This window comes from Myotis myotis, unplaced genomic scaffold, assembly GCF_014108235.1.
Source record: "Myotis myotis isolate mMyoMyo1 unplaced genomic scaffold, mMyoMyo1.p scaffold_m19_p_5, whole genome shotgun sequence".
NCBI classification, from domain to species: domain Eukaryota; kingdom Metazoa; phylum Chordata; class Mammalia; order Chiroptera; family Vespertilionidae; genus Myotis; species Myotis myotis.
Window position 1 is genome coordinate 51,148,005 of NW_023416357.1, and position 20,477 is coordinate 51,168,481.

The 20,477-nt window shown below is 38.9% G+C and overlaps 1 protein-coding gene across 1 annotated transcript in view; it reads left to right on the top strand.

Annotated features, from left to right (window-relative positions):
• Positions 1–20,477, top strand: part of ADGRV1 (adhesion G protein-coupled receptor V1) — a 459,983-nt gene that overhangs the window by 289,972 nt on the left and 149,534 nt on the right. Inside the window, exon 85 of the mRNA XM_036308704.1 lies at positions 9,203–9,319. Within this exon, the coding sequence (XP_036164597.1) occupies positions 9,203–9,319 (117 nt within the window). The remainder of the gene's footprint in view (positions 1–9,202; positions 9,320–20,477) is intronic.

Consider the following 20,477-nt stretch of genomic DNA (forward strand, 5'->3'; position numbering starts at 1 on the left):
CTATCCAAAAATATTTAAAGTCTTCTAAACAATGTGTGTGGGGGGGGCGGGGGTGGGGTGGGGTGGGGTGGGAGGAATAGCTGTGTAAACTTGGTGAAAATAGTTATCATGTTTAGTAAGATGTTTTTAATAATAGTTTAATAATATTGAAAATTAAGATTTGGTATTTACAGAATATACCTGACACTTAAACATTCTTTTAAGGGATAGGATAAAAATACCAGTGAAAAAGATGCTAGCCCAGAAAAAGAAAAGTGATGAACATACTATGTGATCGCAAAGTAATGAAGAAAAGATACAGTAAATTAAGTATGGCATTATTACAAGTGCCGGTTTGTAGGAACATGCTCTAAGCAATATCTAGTGAGCAGAGTTAAGTAGAAAAAAATTGATAGCCTTTCCTTAGAGTTACTTTTTTATTTCTGGTTTCTACTCTATTGCATAAGGAATTAAAGATGATCACTAAGTTGTATTGATGTTTTCGTTTTGTTTTGTTTTTTTAATCCTCACCCAAGGATATTTTTCCATTGAATTTTTTTTTTTTTTTTTTTTTTTTTTTTTTTTTTTTTTTTTTTTTAGAGAGAATGGAAGAGAGAGGGAAAGACAGAGAGAAACATCGATGTGAAAGAAACACATCGATTGGTTGCCTTCTGCATGAGCCCTGACCAGGGCCCAGGCTGGGGAGGAGCCTGCAACCGAGGTATATGCCCTTGACTGGAATCGAACCCAGGACCCTTTAGTCCACAGGCTGATGCTCTATCCACTGAACCAAACCAGCTAGGGCTGTATTGATGTTTTATTTTTAATTTTTTGTCAAAGGTCTTCAGATAATTTTAAGGGATTCTTCAAGTAATTTTAAAAGTTGCATAGCTAATGCTGATAAGGTTAAGTCTCACCACAGAATGCATTAGTGGCATGGAAATGTCATTACACTTGTGAATACCATTATCATCGGCCATGACACAGTGGTCTGTGCATCAGCAGCTTGCGAAGGTGTCTTTGTCTTTAGCATCAGCTTAATGATATACACTATTTTCTATTGAAAGGGATTTTGCATATGTAAATGATTTATATGTAGCAGAAATATTTAGAGCTCAATGTATTGTGATTTTTTAGTAACTTAAAATAGTTTGCTTTTATCATTGGAACTTATGTTTAAAATACCTTATTAGCTGATTTTGAAAGAAGAGGGTATAAAAATTTCAGTGGTCAAGAGAAGCTAAGTGGATTAGAAAATGTTAGCTATAAAAATACTGTATATGGATCATTTAAATACCAGTGCATTTTAGTTCAGGACAGAGCACCAAAATAATAGTAAATATTTCAACTAAAGAAAAATATAGAACACTAATAACAAGGTCCAAAAGTTATTACATATCTTCTACATTCTGCTTCAAGCCAAGGTACAATAACAGCAACCAGATTTACCCTCAACTTTGAAACAAATGAAAAATGGAAAAATGTATAAAACAACAATTTTCAACAGACTGGACATCAGGCAGTGAAGGATAGGGATCCTTGTGGTGTGGGAAGCAAGCAAGGCGAGCTTAACAGTTGCCCTGGAGTAGTGCCTCATAAGCTTTTTCCAGGTGCTGGCACAAGGAGGGAGAATGTAGGTGGAGCCCAGCAGACTAGCAGAACTGAGGAGACAAGGTGAGAGTCTGAGAAAACCAGAGTGGCTGGAGTTTGTAGGACGGAGTACTTACTGGAAAGGAGAAAACTCCAGAGGGCTCTCAGTATTCAGCTGAGTGCTGATTGGTCCGTGTGTGTGAGGAACGTACTCAAGGCCAGGGAAAGAATCACCCAAAAGGATAAAATAATACAATGCCAGGTGCTTACATAGGGCCAATAATACTGTCTGTCCCCATTAGTTAGACTGAAAAATCTCAACCATCACAAGCAAGAGAGAACTTTCCTCAGAAATAAGGAATAATTGGCCAGAGCACAATAGTTCTGCCTAATAAATCTTAACATCAAGAATTAAAAAGATCAAACTGCTTCCAAGGGCATCCTAAAAAGCTCAGAAATATTTATATGAATACAAATATCCAACACCCAAAGAGATAAAATCAAAATGTCTGGTATTAAAAAATTATATGATAAAAGGCAAAAAGCAAGAAAATTTGGCGTACGTAGAAGAGTAAATCAATAAGTCAACTAATACTGAACTTTTACAGATGTTAGAATTGGCAGACGAGGACAATAATACATTTATTATATCTGAATTCCATGTGTTCAAACAGTTGAGTAGAATCATGGAAATTATTAAAATGCACTAAATCAAATTTTTAGAAATCATGACTATAATTCATGAGATGAAAAATACACTGGATGGGATTAAGAGCAGATTAGAAAAGCAGAAGGAAAAATAAGAAATGTGAACATACAACAATATAAATTATTTAAAGTGAAAATCAAAGGTGTTGGCACGGTTGGTTTCATTTTGAGGCCTTGGTCCTTGCTTTGTAGATGTCTGTCTTCTCCCTTTGTCTTCACGTGATCTTTCTACTGTGTGGGTGAATATTTCCATCCAAAATTCTCCTTTCTTATAAGAACATCATTGTAACTTCATTATCTCTCTAATGCTCTCATTTTTCAAATACAATTACATTTTTGAGGTACTAGAAATTAGAATTTCAACATATGAATTTTGGGAGGACACAGTTCAGTCCATAAAAATACTTAATAGAAAAAATCTAAATATTTTTTCCTAAGGTCAGAAACAAGGCAAGAGTTTTCATTTTCATCACCTCTTTTCAATATTGTGCGTGTGTGTACACTATGTCTACATCTATCTACCTCTATTTATCTATCTACCTACTGGGGGGATCGGGCCTAAGTCGGAAGTCAGATATCCCTCTTGCAGTCCGGGACCCCTCGCTCCTTACTGCCCACCCGCAGCGGGAGGTAGGAGAGGCTCCTGTCACTGCCGCTGCACTTGCCAGCTGTGAGCTAGCTGAGGGGCTCTCACCATGTGGGAGCAAACTGACCTGCATTGAGCGTCTGCCCCCTGGTGGTCAGTGAAGGTTATAGCGACTGGTCGTTCCACCGTTTGGTCAGTTTGCATATTAGCCTTTTATTATATAGGACTAGAGGCCCGGTGCATGAAATTTGTGCACGGGAGAGGGTCCCCTCAGCGCAACCTGCACCCACTTCAATCGGGGACCCCTCAGGGGATGCCTGACTGCCGGTTTAGGCCTGATCCCCAGGGGTCAGACACCCCTCTCACAATCTGGTACCGCTAGCTCCTAACCACTCACCTGCCTGCCTGCCTGATTGCCCTTAACCTCTCTGCCTGCCTGATTGCCCCTATCTGCCTCTGCCTGCCTGATCTCTCCTTACTGCCTCTGCCTGCTTGCCTGATCGCCCCTAACTGCTCTCCCCTGCCGGCCTGATCTCACCCCCAACTGCCTCTGCCTGCCTGATCACACCTAACTGCCCTCCTTTGCTGGCCTGATCTTGCCCCCAACTGCCCTCCCCTGCAAGCCTGATCTCACCCCCAACTGCCCTCCTCCACTGGCCAATTTGGTTCTGATTGGTCAGTTTCTATGCCAATCAGTGTCAAAAGCTCTGCCTCCTAGGCAGCCATTGGCTCCTTACATTCACCCAGATTTGGTTCTGATTGGTCAGTTTCTATGCCAGTTAGTGTCTCTGGGCCTATCAATGGGGCCTGATCATAAAGACGGGGCTGATCAGCAGCCCCAGAGGAGGCCTGGAGAGAAATGGAGGTGTGGCTCTTGGCCAGGCCAGGAGAGAAAGAGAGGCAAGTTCTGATCAATGGCTGCCACAGAGGCTACGGATCAGACCCTGCCTCTCTCTCTCTGCAGGCCTCTCTCCAGGCCTGATCTGCAGCCCCTTAGGCAGTCAGTGCTGGGTTGGGGCACCCGCAGCCCAGCACTGACTTCTGGTCTGGTCGAGCCTTTGGTCATAATGGTCGTTACGACCCTGGCTCTTTATTATATAGATAAGTAAAAGATCCTTTATTCAGAGATGGCATGATCCTTTATGTAGAAAATAAATGTTTTCTACAAAAGAGCTACTCAAACTATTAAGCGTGTTCTATAAGTGTGCAGGATACAAGAGCAATATCCCAAAATCAATTGTATTTCTATATATTTGCAATGAACAAACAAAAATTAAAATTTAATGAAATATCAGTTACAATAACAGTGAAAATATAAATACTTAGGTATATATATATTTTTTAATATCTGAAAGACCTAAACATGGACAACTACAAAACACACCTAAGAGAAATAGGGGAAAAAAAAAACCCAAATAAATGGAAAGGTAAACTGTATTCATGAGATAGATATAAGAGTTAATATGTCAATTCTCCTTAGATTAGGATTCAACACTGTCCCAGAAAAGAAACCCCAGCAGTCTTTTTTTTTTTTTCAGTGTAGAAATCAGCTGCTTGATTCTAAAATTCATATGAAAATGCCAATGACTTGAGGTAACCAAATCAACTTTGAAAAAGAACAATGAATTTATGAATTTGAGCCTGACACTACCTGTTTTCAAGAATTATGGCTACAATAATCAAGATGATGTGGTATTGATATAAACACATTCAGTGAAACTGATTAGAGAGTCCAGAAATTGATCCCCATAGATGAAGGCATATACAATATATGTAATTATAGGTAATTCATTAGAGAAAGGGTAGTCTTTCCAATAGAAAAGATATTAGAAAAATTAGATAGTCACATGCAAAACAAACAAATAGCTTTGGACTATAGTTTCATCATAGTTATTCAAAATAACTAAAAGTCAATCACAAACCTTATTTTTAAACCTTAAACTATAAAACTTCTAGAAAATCATGTCAATTTGGGCTAAGCAAAATTGTCTTAGATATGATTCCAAAAATATAATCTATAAGAGGTCAAAAAAGTATAATCCAACCCAATTGGTTTTAATCGATGTTAAGAAACTGGTGTTCTTCAAAAGACACTGTTAAGAGAATTAGGCCCTGGCAGGGTCGCTCAGTTGGTTAGATTGTCATCCCAGTACACCAGATTGTGGGTTCAATCCTTGGTCAGGGCACATACAAACATTGACCAATGAATGTATAATAGTGGAACAACAAATTGATGTTTCTATTTCCCCATTTCTCTCTCTCTCTCTCTCTCTCTCTCTCTCTCTCTCTCTCTCTCTCTCTCTCTTTCTCAAAAAGTACATTAATTAAAAACAACATTTTAAAAGAAAGAGAAATAGAAAACAAGCCACAGCTAGAAAAAAAATGTTTACAAATCAAATATCTGGTGAAAGACTTGTATGATGAATGTAAAACAAACTCATCATTGGATTGAAATGTAGAACAACCCAATTTTAAAAGTGAGCAAAAGATTTAAAAAGGCATTTCTTCAAAGAAGAGATATGGATTGCAAATAAGCATGAAAAAATTGTCAACATCATTACTGATTAGGTAAATGTAAATTAAAACCACCATAAGGAACTACTGTGTACCTATTAGGCAGGTTAAAATCTTAAGAACTAACTCATCATGGTTCACTCCTTCTACCTCTGTAACTTTCCAAATAAACTTTTGGTTGTTAAGAAAACAAAAACTAACCATAACAGTTTTAGTGAGAATGTGGAGGAAATGGACACTCATGCATTACTGGTAAGACTGTAAAATGTTGTAAACATTATTTTGGAAAATAATTTACCCATTTTTAAAAATAAATACATACCATATGATCCAGCCATTCCTCTCCTAGATATTTACTCAGTATAAATGAAAGCATATGTGCATACAAAGACTTGTATATTCATGACAGTTTTATTTGTAAAAGTCAAAAATTGGAAACAGCCCAAATATCCATCAACAGGTGAAAGGATACCTAATTGGAACACTACGAAACAATAAAAAGAGAATGAACTAGTGACACATTATTTTCGATGACTTTCAAAATAATGATGCCAAGTGAAATACACTAGAGAAAAAAAGAATTCATCTGATTCCAATTACATAAAAATCTAGTAAATGCAAACTTATGTGTAGTGTTAGGAAACAGGTTGCTTGGGGATATGAGAAGCAGTGGTGCTGGGAGGTATTACAGAGATCATTTAGGGTTGATGTTCCTGTTAATTATCTTGATTGTGATGATGGTTTCACAGGTGTATATATGTGTCGAAGCTTATTAGATCATACATTTTATGTACTATTTACTGTCTGTTAATCATACTTCAATAAAGCTGTTTTTTAAATGTATCTTTATTGTTGAACGTATTACAGATGTCCCCTCTTTTTCCCCATTATCCTCCTCACCCCACTCCTGTCCCTTCCCCAGGCCTTCACCAAACTATTTTCTGTGTCCATGGTTATGCATATATGCATATAAGTTCTTTAAGCTAGTTTTAAACAACCTTATGCTCAAATCCATGATAGGGTCTATATGAGATAGTCAATGTTTGCTTCTTTTTTTTTAAATGTATCTCAATAGTTGTAATAGAGAATAAGATCAAATTGTTGCCTTTAAGGAGTTGACAGTTTTCCACAAAATTAAGGCTGATTTTATCTAAGAATTGGGGAAATTGAGGTTTATAGGAAAACCAATCCTTAGGTTAATAAAATCCTGTTTTAAAAATAAGGAGGAGGGAAGGGTTGTTTACAGTTGAAATAAATGGCCATATATTTATGATAGAGTTGACATTTCAAGTATGCCTTGAAAAATGGACATGATTTCAACAGAGGAAGATGAGAAACCAATTTTGGCTAGAAAAAAAAGAAAGAAGAGAACAAAGCAGAGTTGAGATGATGGAACATGTTTTAGGGAATAGCAATCAATGGAGTTAAAGCATTTCTGTTTCCTCTTTGGAAATTTCTTTGACTTCACAAGCAGGATTAATCAATCTCGACTCTGTGTTTTCTGATAATTTAATCCATATCTGTCACGTTTTATTGCATCATATGTGTCTCTGGCTTTATCCTTGGGCACTCTCCTTTTAGAAAGGACAATATTTGGCTTATTATAAATGTTCAATAGTAAGTGCTATGCCACTTTTAAAAAATAGGGAAGTCTGGTAGTCTATTGTGATTAGAGTAGGCAGGTGGAATGAACTGGTCCTATAAAAGCAGAGAAGGTTTTGGATAAGATGGAGAGTACATCATAAGCAGAGGAGTGAGACTGTCCATAGTAAAGTGTGTGGGGTGGAGCAAGGGGAGTATATATTAAGGGCTACTGAGAATTGAATCAGACCTTAAGAATGGAATTTGGGGTGTTAAAACTGTATTCTGAAAACACAATTTTAAATAATAACCTATACTAATTTGATTCAAATAAAAAGTATTGAAAAGAATAATAATTATTTAAATTAGTATGTCACTTATAAATAATTTCATAAGGTGCTTAAAACTAGGGACATCCCATTACAACTTGGATTTCATTATTATTTTAAACTAGAGGCCCGGTGCACGGATTCGTGCACAGGTGAGGTCCCTCAACCTGGCCTGCATCCTCTCACAATCCGGGACCCTTCGGGGGGATGTAGCAGTGTCGAAGAGGCGGGCAGCCAGGGAGGAGCCCCAGCCGGGGCCAGGTGCAGCTTTGCTGCCGCTCATCCTGGCCTCGCTGCACCTGCCGCCGCTGCTGCGAGCACTGCCACTGAGGCAGGAGAGTCTCCCGCCGCCGCCGCAGCTACGCTTATCAGCTGTGAGCCCGGCTTCTGGCTGAGTGGCGCTCCCACTGTGGGAGTGGACTGACCACTGGGGGACAGCTCCTGTGTTGAGCGTCTGACCTGTGGTTGTCAGTGTACGTCATAGCAACCGGTCAACTGGTCATTCAAGTCGATCTGGTCGTTTGGTCATAATGGTCGCTTAGGCATACACACACACACACACACACACACACGCCAGATAATTATGACCACCTGATGTTTGTAGGCAAATTAGCTATAATTTTGCGTTGAAGTTGCTAGAGGGCCAGACCATTATAAACAGGGAAGCAGGTTGTTTACCACGATAGTAGAAGTGATTTTTTTTCTGAAGATATGGGTAAACAACGCGATTTAACAGCCTTTGAATATGGGATGTGTGTGTGTGTGTGTATCAAACTGTTTAGGTTATTTAGAACAAAAATGTCAAGTAATTTCAACACAATCCATATTTTAGAATCTGAATTAGAGAGACTGAATTTATTGTAGGTACACTTTTAAAGATTTTATGGAAACAGATACCACTTTGCAAAAAGAAAACATAAAACAGTGCAATTATTCTTTGGGGGAAGGGAGGTGTGCTGATCTCACAGCCTGTGCTTCGAAGGTCTTTTGAGGCATGGTCTCGGTGCTTTGCTTTAGTGAAGGTGTTCAGTGAACACTTGTGGAAATTAGAAAGGTTAAATTGATGACCTAACATGTGTTACAACTCAGAGGTTAGAAGCTAAAATTGAGGAAAATCTAAGCATGTTTTTATAATAAACTCTAATCATTCAAAAGCTATTTGTGGTATGATCTGGAAAGGCAAATTTGTTGACTTTATTTTTTCAGGGAACTCATTTGGACATGATAAATAAGCAAATTATAGAGCATCTTAGATGGTGGTAAATTCTGTTTTCAAAAAAGAAAATAAAAGTAGGGATGGGGGAATCACATGTGTTAGAAGGAAAGACAGTGTAATTTTAAATAGTGTGGTCAAGAGAGGCCTGATGGCGAAGGTCACTTTTGAACAAAGGCTTGAGGGCAGTTGAAATAAAATCCCTGGGATTAGAGTAATCATAGCATTGGAAATTTAACTTTTAATTTGTCCATTTTGTTATGTATGTTTCTTCTCAGCAAAAGGATTCCGGTGAGGGGTAAAGTCAGCTTTTGCTTCTTTCTATTTTTTCCCATTAGCTTTGACTTAAACAAGGAATGGTATTTCTGCTCTCTTTTCTCTTTTCTACTTACCTAAAACACATGTATTTCATGGGACTTTCGTTCATCAATAATGAGAACAAGGTTTACTTTGAGAATTTCCTCTTGGCAGTCCAAAGCAACACGTAACATAATTTCATAGAATCCATTCTTTCTTAGAAATATAAAAATTCATGTATTGCCAGTTTTAGAAGATTCTTAGTCATCTCAGTTTGGGCAACAAATCAAGTTATTGTCCCTTTGAGTCATGGAATCATAAATCAGATAAGAAAACAGTTTACTTTCTTAATATTCTTGATTGATTTTAGCCTGATTTAAAAATAAAAGTATTTGTTTCTTACAGATTGTGTTTCTGGCATCTGCATATGCAAGTCCCCAGCTCACAGATGAGAGCTGTTCGGCCCTGGCTGCTGTCGCCCATTACCTGTATCTTTGCCAGTTTAGCTGGATGCTCATTCAGGTTGGTACCTCATTTCCTCACTTCCACTCCCACCCCACACCCTTTCAACTTTTTAATGAATCAGACTATTTTATCTGATAGTCTTTATATTGAAATGGAAGTAATTTCATCACTGCATTCCCAGGAGATTAATGCAAGAAAAACCTTATACACTATACAGCAATAGAGAGCATATAAATTTGAGGAAATGAAAAGAACTCCTGTAAGGCTGAAAATAAGGGTGTAGTAGGAAATGAGGCTTTTGATGTGGGCTGCCTTGTAAGGCATGGGAAGAAAGTTGAACTTGTTTTGTAGAGGAAGTCATAGAGTTATTTTAAGCAAGGGAGTGACATGATGAGATTAGCATTTTAGAAAGATTTCCCTGTTAGTGGTGAATTGGGAACAGGGGAGAGTTGACAAGAGTTGACATAAGGCCCTAGCTGATTTGTTCAATGGATAGAGCATCAATCAGTCTGTGGACTGAAGGGCCCCTGGTTCGATTCCAGTCAAGGGCATATGCCCCTGTTGCAGGCTCGATCCCAAGTAGGGGGGTGTGCAGGAGGCAGCCAATAAATGATTCTCTCTCATCATTCATGTTTCTATCTCTCTCTCCCACTCCCTTCCTCTCTGAAAACAATAAAAATATATTTTAAAAAATAGTTGACATGAGGGCAAATCCAATAGCATTAGATATAGGTGTGTCCAGGGGAGAGAAGAGCATCGTTCTGTGAACCAGGGAGGTAGCAGAAGAAGCTAAGGGAACTGGTCAGCTTTTAGGTGGCTTTTTTCTTTTCCTTTTTTTTAAGTAGAAATATAGGGGGTAGTGATTGGTTATGAAGCCTGAAGAAGGTGGAACGAAGATAATGATCACTGGAGACTGGGAGAAAGGTGATGGGGGTTGGTGGGGGGGTGGCATGCTCACTGTGAAGTTCCTGTGCAATTTTCAGTGGGAACTTTGAGAGAAGTGACTAGACAGGGCTAACTCTCAGAACCGAGGCCCTTGCTATCGAAATACATTAGCAAATTGTTGATTTAAAGTGGAAAATGGAGCCATTGTTTGGGAAGAGATCACTTTGGGATAGAGTATAGATTGAGGCCCTTAGCCACTAGTTAATGTTAGGTAGAGATTTGAACTCTCCTTTTTTTTTTTTTTTTTTTTTTGCCTAAAATCCCAAATTCTGTCTCTATTGTCTTATGCTGATTTGCTTGATAAAGAAGTTAATGTGAGAATTGGATCCACTTCAGCAGGATTAATGTCACTAATGGCACCACTGAAATGCTGCCTTTGATAATGTTTTCTACATAATGGTATTGTTAAATCTTTCAAGTGATAGAAATAGTTTCATGTGAGTTTCTGAGTATGCCTGAGGACAAGTTTATGTAAACAAATGTATTGGGGCACTTGCATATTCATTTTTCTTGTTGAATAAGAGGGATGTGGGATTTTCACTGTACAGCAATATTTAAAGAAAGTGAGGTGGTATTATTATGAGAGAATAACAGACAGACTCAAGGAAGGGATATTTTCCTAGGTATGATATAGTTGTCAGTGCTGAATTGGAGTCCTGCATCTGGGCTTGAATTCTGGCACAGCCACTATCTTGGTAACCTTAATCAAGTTATTGATTCTAAGTTTTGGTTCTAAATCTGCGTATGGGTATAATAATTCCTATCTCATAGATTTTTAAAAAATATATTTTATTGATTTTTCACAGAGAGGAACAGAGAGTTAGAAACATCGATGAGAGAGAAACATTGAACAGCTGCCTCCTGCACACTCCCTACTGGGGATGTGCCTGCAACCAAGGTACATGCCCTTGACCGGAATCGAACCTGGGACCTTTCAGTCCGCAGGCCGAAGCTCTATGCACTGAGCCAAACTGGTTAGGGCAGAATTTTTGTTTTATAGCTTTTTAAACAGCTCTAATTATGGAAAGTTTGTAGTGTTCTCTAAATTTCCCCCAAATTTAAAAAAGTAAGAATAGCCCAGGCAGCGGGGCTCCATGGTTGAGCGTTGACCTATGAACCAGGAGGTCACAGTTCAATTCCTGGCCAGGGCACATTCTTGGGTTGTGTGCTCAATCCCCAATGCGGGACGTGTAGAAGGCACCTAATCAAGGATTCTCTTTCATCACTGATGTTTCTATCTCCCTCTCCCTGAAATTAATAAAAATATATTTTAAAAATAAATAAAAATGTAAAAATAAATTTAAACCATTTAACATAAAACTTAAATATTTGCTGAAATTAACATAGCCTTTGCTAGATTATGTTATTACAAAATTCTTTAGGAGTTTAAGATGTGTGTCCTGTGCATGTTGTTATTTATCTGCCTGGACTGAGATCCCCAGTGGTGTGCTGAAGGTCTTTGCCCATGTCCTTGACCTTTTCCTTTTTTTTCATGAGTGATTTGAAGAAAACACAGGAAACTGTCTTATCAGGTAGGAGCTGATACAGACCTGAAAACGTAGCTAAAAGAGTGAGCTGCCTGCATCGAGAATACATGTAGAACCAATATAGAGAAACCTTACTATGACAGATTGAAAACTAGAATGGAAGAGACATAATCTGATGTGGGTTAATGTAAACAATTTGAAATTTTAATTTAACACAAATTCAGTAATCAAATGTGTAACTGGATTGCTTAAAAACGTAAAACAACTACAGTTAACTACAAAAATAACCCAGGCCCGAGTTACATTAAAACAGTATGGAGACAGCTGTGGTTACTTTATGATCTATGACGTTCAGGTTATGTTGAGACCCTTAACCGTTTTCATGAATCCTGTTTCAGGGAGAATATTAATCAGCCAATGGGAAGCCAGAAAATAGTTCTATAAGAAACTTTAAGGCAGCTGCAGATAAGTAACCAGGAAAGGATTTAGGGAAAAGTGATGGCTGTCTAAAATACAAAATACATTTCGAAGAATCAGAGCAAATGGATCAAAAATTAGGGAAGCAAATTTGATTTGTGTTAGCATTTATAACCAATAAAACTGTCAAAGTTGAAGAGGCTGTTTCTAAAAGTAGAGGACATCCAATTGCTAAAATATATTCAAAAAGGGGAAAATGACTAATTTTCAAACATGGGTTTAGATGGATTTTTTGCTTTGGGGGAGAGTTAGGACGGCATATAAAATTTTACCTAACATATATCTCTTCAACTTTTAAGTAAATATGATTATGGCTGGTGCATATTTAGTAAACTAATTAGCTCTCTGTGTGGCTAATGGTTTAGGAAAACTATTTAAAGTACCAGTGAAGTTCAGTGTATTTCAGATGGTACACACCATATTTTTCATGGTTTGTGGTTTGACCACAAGGGGAAAATTCAATAACTTCTGATTCTAGGTAGGATAATTCTAATGAGTTACTTTGTGGTTGAAGGTTGTCACTTTACTAGACTGTGGTTTCCCATTTATAATGTAATCTGCTAAAATATCTTTTAAAAAGTAGAATTCATTTTTAAAACATTATGTTAAAGATTAGACTACTGTTAATTCAAAACTGTTAGCTAAATAGGGTTGAGATAATTAAGAGAATATTAGTATTTTAATGATTCTACTTTATATTTTCAGCTGCATAGGAGAGACTTTGATATATGTAAACAGGTGCATAACTTATAATGGCAAAAGGTAAACATTAACTTTAATTATTGGGCCAAGCATGTCAGAATTATTGTATAGTTTGATCTTCATTGTATATTCAATCTTAGAAAAAATGCATTTTAGTAATTTTATCTTGAGAAGTTATTTTACTTTTGTATCACATACTTTTAATACAGTCTAGTAAAATTGGATTATATTTTAGAGTAGGTAAAGAAAAATTTATTGGCAAACAAGTTATATAACTTCTCCTAGCCTAGATTTGCTTATCTGAATAAGCAAGATATGTAATAACAGTACCTCTCTTTGAGAATTGTCTAAAGATATAACGAATTAATACAGAAAATAAGCTTGGAATGGTACCTGGCACAGACTGCACACTCCATACATGTTTACCCATATTATTAGCTAAGCAAATATGTATGGCTGATATTTCATAGATTTTGAAATGTGTTGAATATTCTGTTTTTCCAATATAATTTGTACTTTTTTAAAAAACAGAAATTAGCTACATATAGTGGGAATCGTTAAAGTGAGACATTCACTCACTAGGGGCAAAGCCTTAGCAAGCTGTATATCCCTAAGCTCTTTCCTAAACAAGCACATGCATGGCTGATAGCAGGCTCCTGGACTAGCGGCCTTGACTCTGTTCTTCAAACCTCCTCTTTCTCTGAAAGGGAAATTACACTGTGCATGATGGGAGTAGAGTAGCAGATTATTTTGCTTATTTTTTTTCTTTTTAAGCAAACAACTTACAGATTCCCCTTTCGGCTATGGAGATTGAGTTTACCCTCTTGTTTGCTTTAAATGTAAGATCCCTCTGAAATTACTGAAATAATTTCCCACTTCCTTACAACAGCAGGGTCATGTCTGCTTTCAGAAAGATTGACAGTGAGAATTTAAACTCTTATAATATTTTTACTCTATTTTCCTAGTAATTGTTTTATTTTCATTTCCTTTTGATTTGCTTTCATTTTAGAAATAGCATATGCTAATGGTATAAAATATAATCAAACACTAGAGAAATATAAAGTGAAAAGTACATCTGTTTCTACCTTTACACACACTCTCTACCCTCTGCTCTACTCTAAACCCTGCTTCCAAAGGTAAACACTGTGAATGACTTCCTGTGTATCCCACAGGAAATATTCCGCAAACATACAAATATTTATAAATGTATAAACAAGGACATATGTGTATGTACTTGTGTGTAAAAGTATATGTATATATATATATATATACATATAGTGTATGTACATATTTATATTTAGTATATATATATTTTTGTGTGTACATATAAATTTACCACATACAGATGTACTTTGTTTTCCAGTTTTTAATAGTTATTCCATAATTTATTTTTCTAGCCTTCTATTATGAAATGCTGGTTATTTCTAATTATTTTTGCAATTATAAACAATGCTTCCTTAAACATCCTTGCACTCTGGATATTTGTTACTAATAGGCTATCCATAGAATGAATTACTAGAATTTAAACTTTTTCTATTAACATCTACATGAGATATTATTATATACGTAAGCGGAAACATAATTTTGTCTGTATATTCATTCGGTCGAGTTTTATGATCATTTCCTGTCACAAGTAAATTGTATAGCAGTCTGCTTCAATTATGACCAATATCCATACCTTGAATTATCCTTACAGTCTGTCTCATGCCTAGGGACACAGCTTACTCATAAAGGTAATGTTTTATTTTGAAACTAAAACTTACTTGAAAATGTATTTTCTAAATGGTAGAATAAAGTTAGAAAATTATTTTACAATTGCACTTGAGCCTTTATATCTTGTGCCTTAATTTCACCATATAGTAAGCCTATGAACAAATAAATGCACATATTATTTATTCCTTGGCAAAAAGGCCACTTACTACCAGAGCATGGCAACAGAAAGAGAAATGCTAAAATTAGCCATGTTTTTCTTTCATCACTGATTTAATTTGGGAGGACATCAAAGGTATGAGAGAGAACAGACTGGTAATTACCAAGATACAAGTGACATGCCGAGGAGACACTGAGTTCCCCAGTCCTCAGAAAGCCTTGTAGTTTATTTCACGCGAAATTGTTAAGAGAAAGAATAACGGGAGCAAGGACATGTGGTAACATTTCTCAGTCTCCCTCTGAAATGAATGACTAAGGGCTTATGGAAATGACAGAATTAACAGCATCGATGATCTCTGACCAAACTTGATGCAATAAATCAGTCCAAGGTTTCTGATGACATAATAACCCAATATTAAATGTCAGGCTAGATGCCAATCTTATCTCACATACCATGAAAATTTATGGGGTCTAAACCTATTTTTAACTTAAAAAAAAAAAGAAAAGGCATTTAGCTTTAAAATTTTACAACTATACTAATATGTATTATGTTAATCCATATTATATGAGTAAACTAATAATTTGTGCTTATGGAGCATATGAAAGCATAATTATGAACTATGATAATCAAATAGATAACAAGGTGTGTCTTTGATTTTACTGTGTGAGCACTTGGAAAACAGAGGTAGTATTCATTGAAAATATTACTATAAAAATAGACATTTCTATATGGGAATGAAGGAAATACGCTTACAGACGCACAGTATTTCTATCTATATATGACCTGAATTATATCTGAGTATTTTAGTTGGTTGGTTTGCATCTTAATCAGAATCAACTTAAATTCTTTTTTTTTTTAATTAAATCTTTATTGTTCAGATTATTACATTTGTTCTTCTTTTTCCCCCCATAACTCCCCTCCTCCCAGTTCCCGCCCCACCCTCCGCCCTCACTCCCCACCCACTGTCCTCATCCATAGGTTCACGGTTTTTGTCCAGTCTCTTCCCGCATCTCCCACCCCCCTTTCCCCCCCAGGAATAGTCAGTCCATTCCCTTTCTATGTCCCTAATTCTATTATAATCAACAGTTCATTCTGTTCATCAGATTATTTATTCACTTGATTCTTAGATTCACTTGTTGATAGATGCATATTTGTTGTTCATAATTTGTATCTTTACCTTTTTCTTCCTCATCCTCTTCTTAAAGGATACCTTTCAGCATTTCATATAATCCTGGTTTGGTGGTGATGAACTCCTTTAGCTTTTCCTTATCTGTGAAGCTCTTTATCTGACCTTCAATTCTGAATGATAGCTTTGCTGGATAAAGTAATCTTGGTTGTAGGTTCTTGGTATTCATCACTTTGAATATTTCTTGCCACTCCCTTCTGGCCTGCAAAGTTTCTGTTGAGAAATCAGCTGACAGTCGTATGGGTATTCCCTTGTAGGTAACTGAGTTTCTTTCTCTTGCTGTTTTTAAGATTCTCTCTTTATCTTTTGCTCTTGGCATTTTAATTATGATGTGTCTTGGTGTGGTCCTCTTTGGATTCCTTTTGTTTGGGGTTCTCCGTGCTTCATGGACCTGTAAGTCCATTTCTTTCACCAGGTGGGGGAAGTTTTCTGTCATTATTTCTTCAAATAGGTTTTCAATATCTTGCTCTCTCTCATCTTCTGGCACCCCTATAATTCTGATGTTGGTACGCTTGAAGCTGTCCCAGAGGCTCCTTACACTATCCTCACATTTTTGGATTCTTTTTTCATTTTGCTTTTCCGGTTGGGTGTTTTTTGCTTCCTCGCATTTCAAATCATTGACTTGATTCTTGCGCTCCTCTGGTCTGCTGTCCGGAGTCTGTATAATATTCGTTATTTCAGTCCGTGTATGCTTAATTTCTAGTTGGTTCCCCAATATAAGATCGAGGGTCTCATTAGTTTTCTTGTAGATCTCATTAAGTTTATCGGCAGCTTCTAAACAGTTCTTGAGAGACCTTAAAAGTGTGGTTCTGAACTCTATATCTTCCATTGACAATTTTGTCCTGTTTCTTTGTCTCCGCATTATGTTATGCTTCCTTGGTGCACCCCCTAGTGGTCTTTGTTCGCAGTCTTATAATTAAACCTTGATTGTTGTAGCTAATACCAGGGAGGGTTTGACCTCCAGGCCAGGTGGCTATGAGAATCAGCTGTGTCAGCAGTGAGAGAACTTCTGTCCTCTAGGGAGGTGCTAATCTAGCCTTTGCCTGAGGCTATCCGGCAAATGCCTGTGTGCAGGGCTTGGGCGGGGCGGGTCGCACAGGATCAACAGGGTGGGCCGGAGAGAGCAGTTATGGTGGCTCTCAGTCCTGTCCCCAGGGGCTCTGCCTCTCTGAGTCCCAGCACCCGCTGCAAAGCTCGGAGAGAAAGCTGCACTCGCTCTGACCGAAGCCAGACAGTCCCGCTTCTCCCGTTTGAGTCTGGGCCCCTAAAGACTCGCCTGGATCTGGAGCTCAGATTCTGCGACTCCCTCCGGATTGAAAACGCCAACCGCGCCCTCCGCCGCCAGCCCGCTCGCGCATTCCGCACCTCAGAATTTGACTTCAGCACTGCGCCTCCTCTGAGTGTCCGTATGCGTTTCTCTTTCCTCCTAGTTGTAGGACTTCCACTCAGCCAGCGTTCCAGTGGTTCTGGGTGATGTCCCTTCCGTCTTTTAGTTTCACTTTTGAAGTAGTTGTTCAAAGCAGCAAACTCCGGCGTTAACTTATGCCGCCATCTTGGTTCTCAGAATCAACTTAAATTCTAACAGCATCACTTAATAATTATAGGAAATACTAGTGGCCCGTTGCATGAAGATTCGTGCAATAGGCCTTCCTTCCCCTGGCTGCCAGCACCTGTTTTCCTCCAGCACCCAGGACCCAGGCCTTTGGTCCAGCTGCAGCAGCAATGCTTGGCTTCTTCACTGCGGCCACAGCAGCGAGGCTTGGCTTCTCCACTCCGGCTGCTCCCAGCCCCTCCTTTTTTTTCTTCCAGTTCCTTGAGTGGAGGCCAGGGCTGGCTGGAAGCCTGGGTTGCCCCTGGCGACTCAGGCCCCCAGCCACTCTTTGAGCGGAGGCTAGGCCCCCAGCCCCTCCTTGAGCGGAGCCCAGGGTGGGGCTAGAGGCCTGGGTCTCCCCTGGCAGCCCACGGAGCTGGAGCAAGAAGATGGCGGCGGCCACAGCCTCCAGCCCCTCCTTGAGCAGAGCCCAGGACCAGCAGGAAGCTTGACTTCCTCCGTTGCCAAGAGCAACCCAAGCTTCCTGCTCGCTCCAGCTCCGTGGCTGCCACCATCTTCAGTTGTCTTCAGTCTTTGCTCCGCGCCTGTGTATGCAAATTAATCACCATCTTTGTTGGGTTAATTTGCATGGTCCCTCTGATTGGCTGGTGGGTGTAGTGGAGTGGTGGAGTGATGGTTAATTTGCATGTTTCTCTTTTATTATATAGGACTAGAGGCCCAGTGCACAAAAATTTGTGCACTCAGGGGGAGGGGTTCCCTCAGCCCAGCCTGTGCCCTCTCGCAGTCTGGGACCCCTCAGGGCATGACCACCTGCTGGCTTAGGCCCACTACCCGGGGGATTGGGCCTAAGATGGCAATCAGACATCCCTCTGGCAGCCCAGCAGCCCTTGGGGGATGTCCACTTGCCAGCGGGGAGCAGGCCTAAACTGCAGTCAGACATCCTTAGTGCTGCTGAGGAGGCAGGAGAGGCTCCCACCACCACTGCTGTACTGGCAGCCATCATCCTGGCTTGTGGCTGAGCAGAGCTCCTCCCATGTGAGAGCTCCCTGACCACCAGAGGGCAGCTCCTGCATTGAGCATCTGCCCCCTGGTGGTCAGTGTGTGTCATAGTGACCAGTCATTCCCAGTCATTCTGCTGTTAGGGTCAGTTTGCATATTACCCTGTTACTATATAGGATAGAGGACTGGTGCACGGGTGGGGGCCGGCTGGTTTGCCCTTAAGGGTGTCCCGGATCAGGGTGGGGGTCCCGCTTGGGTGCCTGGCCAGCCTGGATGAGGGGATGATGGCTGTTTGCATCTGGTCGCACCCCCTTCAGGGTGGGGGTCCCCACTGGGGTGCCTGGCCAGTCTGGGTGAGGGGCTGAGAGCTGTTTTCAGGCTGGCGGGCAACTGAAGCTCCCAGCCTCTCCTTTCTTTCTGTTTTTTTTTATTTTATTTTTATTTTTTTTTATTCTGGGATTTATTTACCTTCTATAGCTGTCACTGGAGCTGAGACCCGGCTCCAGCTCTGAGGCTGTGGCTGGCTGAAAGCAGGTATCTGGGTTAGTTTAGCTTCTATAATTGAAACATTGTTGCCATCACTGCCGCTCTAAGCTCTGAGGCCGAAGCTGGCTGAAAGCAGGTATCTGGAGCTTGTTTAGCTTCTATAATTGCAACATAGTTGCTTAGAGTGCAGCTCAGAGGCCGGCAGCAGCAGGCGGGGAACGTTGGCTTCCTCCTTCACTGGAGCAAGCAAGCCTCCTGTTTGCTTCAGCTGCCTGGCTGCCAGCCGCCATCTTGGTTGGCAGTTAATTTGCATATCGCCCTGATTAGCCCATGGGTAGCGAAGTTACGGCTAATTACCATGTTTGTCTATTATTAGATAGGATAATTCCTCCGTTTTCAGTTTACTCCTGTGTTAAAAAATTATAATAAAACTTAAGAGAAAAGTTATCTTGATTAAATGATATATAACTTAATCAGCAATGGCAAAAATATGAAGGTGGTCATTTAAATATACCAATGGTTAGCATTAACATTAAAGATCTCTATGGTAACAACACAGATTTTTAAACATACTACAGAAAAGTTTATTCAGTTAACCCTTTCAAGGTGGGTAATTTGATAGTTTTTAGTGCAGAAATACTTTTTAATCTTTTTGGACTACCTTCAGAGGCTACATCACATCAATGCTCAGAAACTTTGTATCTGTGCATATGAATTGTAGTCAAGTTGAATTAATATAATTGGTTATATTGGGGATAGTAACATTTTGACTACATGGTTCTTTTGTCTTGAGATAGTCCATAAGACAGTTCTAACAAAATTTTCAAAACTTAGAGATAGAAATGTAAATACAGGTCTAGATATTAAAATTTTCATTTCACATTTAATCTTTAGCAGGAAAAATGTAAGATAGCCAGTGAATGGTAAGCCTGCTCAATACGAGAGAAGCATGTTTGCTGAGATTGACACCCTTTCACTTGTGTTGATAATTTTGTTAGTTTTAATATTGGATAAACACACAGAAGACACTGAGGCACACTGATCACATATGCTATATACCTGTCAGCATAAAATTATTATGCAAACATATGGTGTCTTCATACTCTTTTTTTTTTTGTCCTCATATATTTACCTTAGTTTCCAAACAAAGAGCCATGATTATACGGAAAGCAATATACTCAAATGTTCTACTGTCTTCTTTTTTGTTTATATAATGGCAGTATTTGGAGCTTTTAACACAATCTTAGTTAAGTTCGTTTTTTGTTGGTTTTTTTTGGAGGGAGGGTTAGGATGGAAGTGTGGGGGACAATGAAGAAAACACTAAGTTGGGTTAATTCAAGAAGCATTCAAATCATAAAAAGAATAATAGCATATAAGATAACTCATTGAACCCAAGAACTGTAAATACAGTTTGACCTCACAAGGGACTGTGAGCATAAATGGAAGGTTTTGTCGATTCGTATTCTCCGAAAACACTCCTCTGTCTCCGCTGTGTTTTGGCTACCCCACCA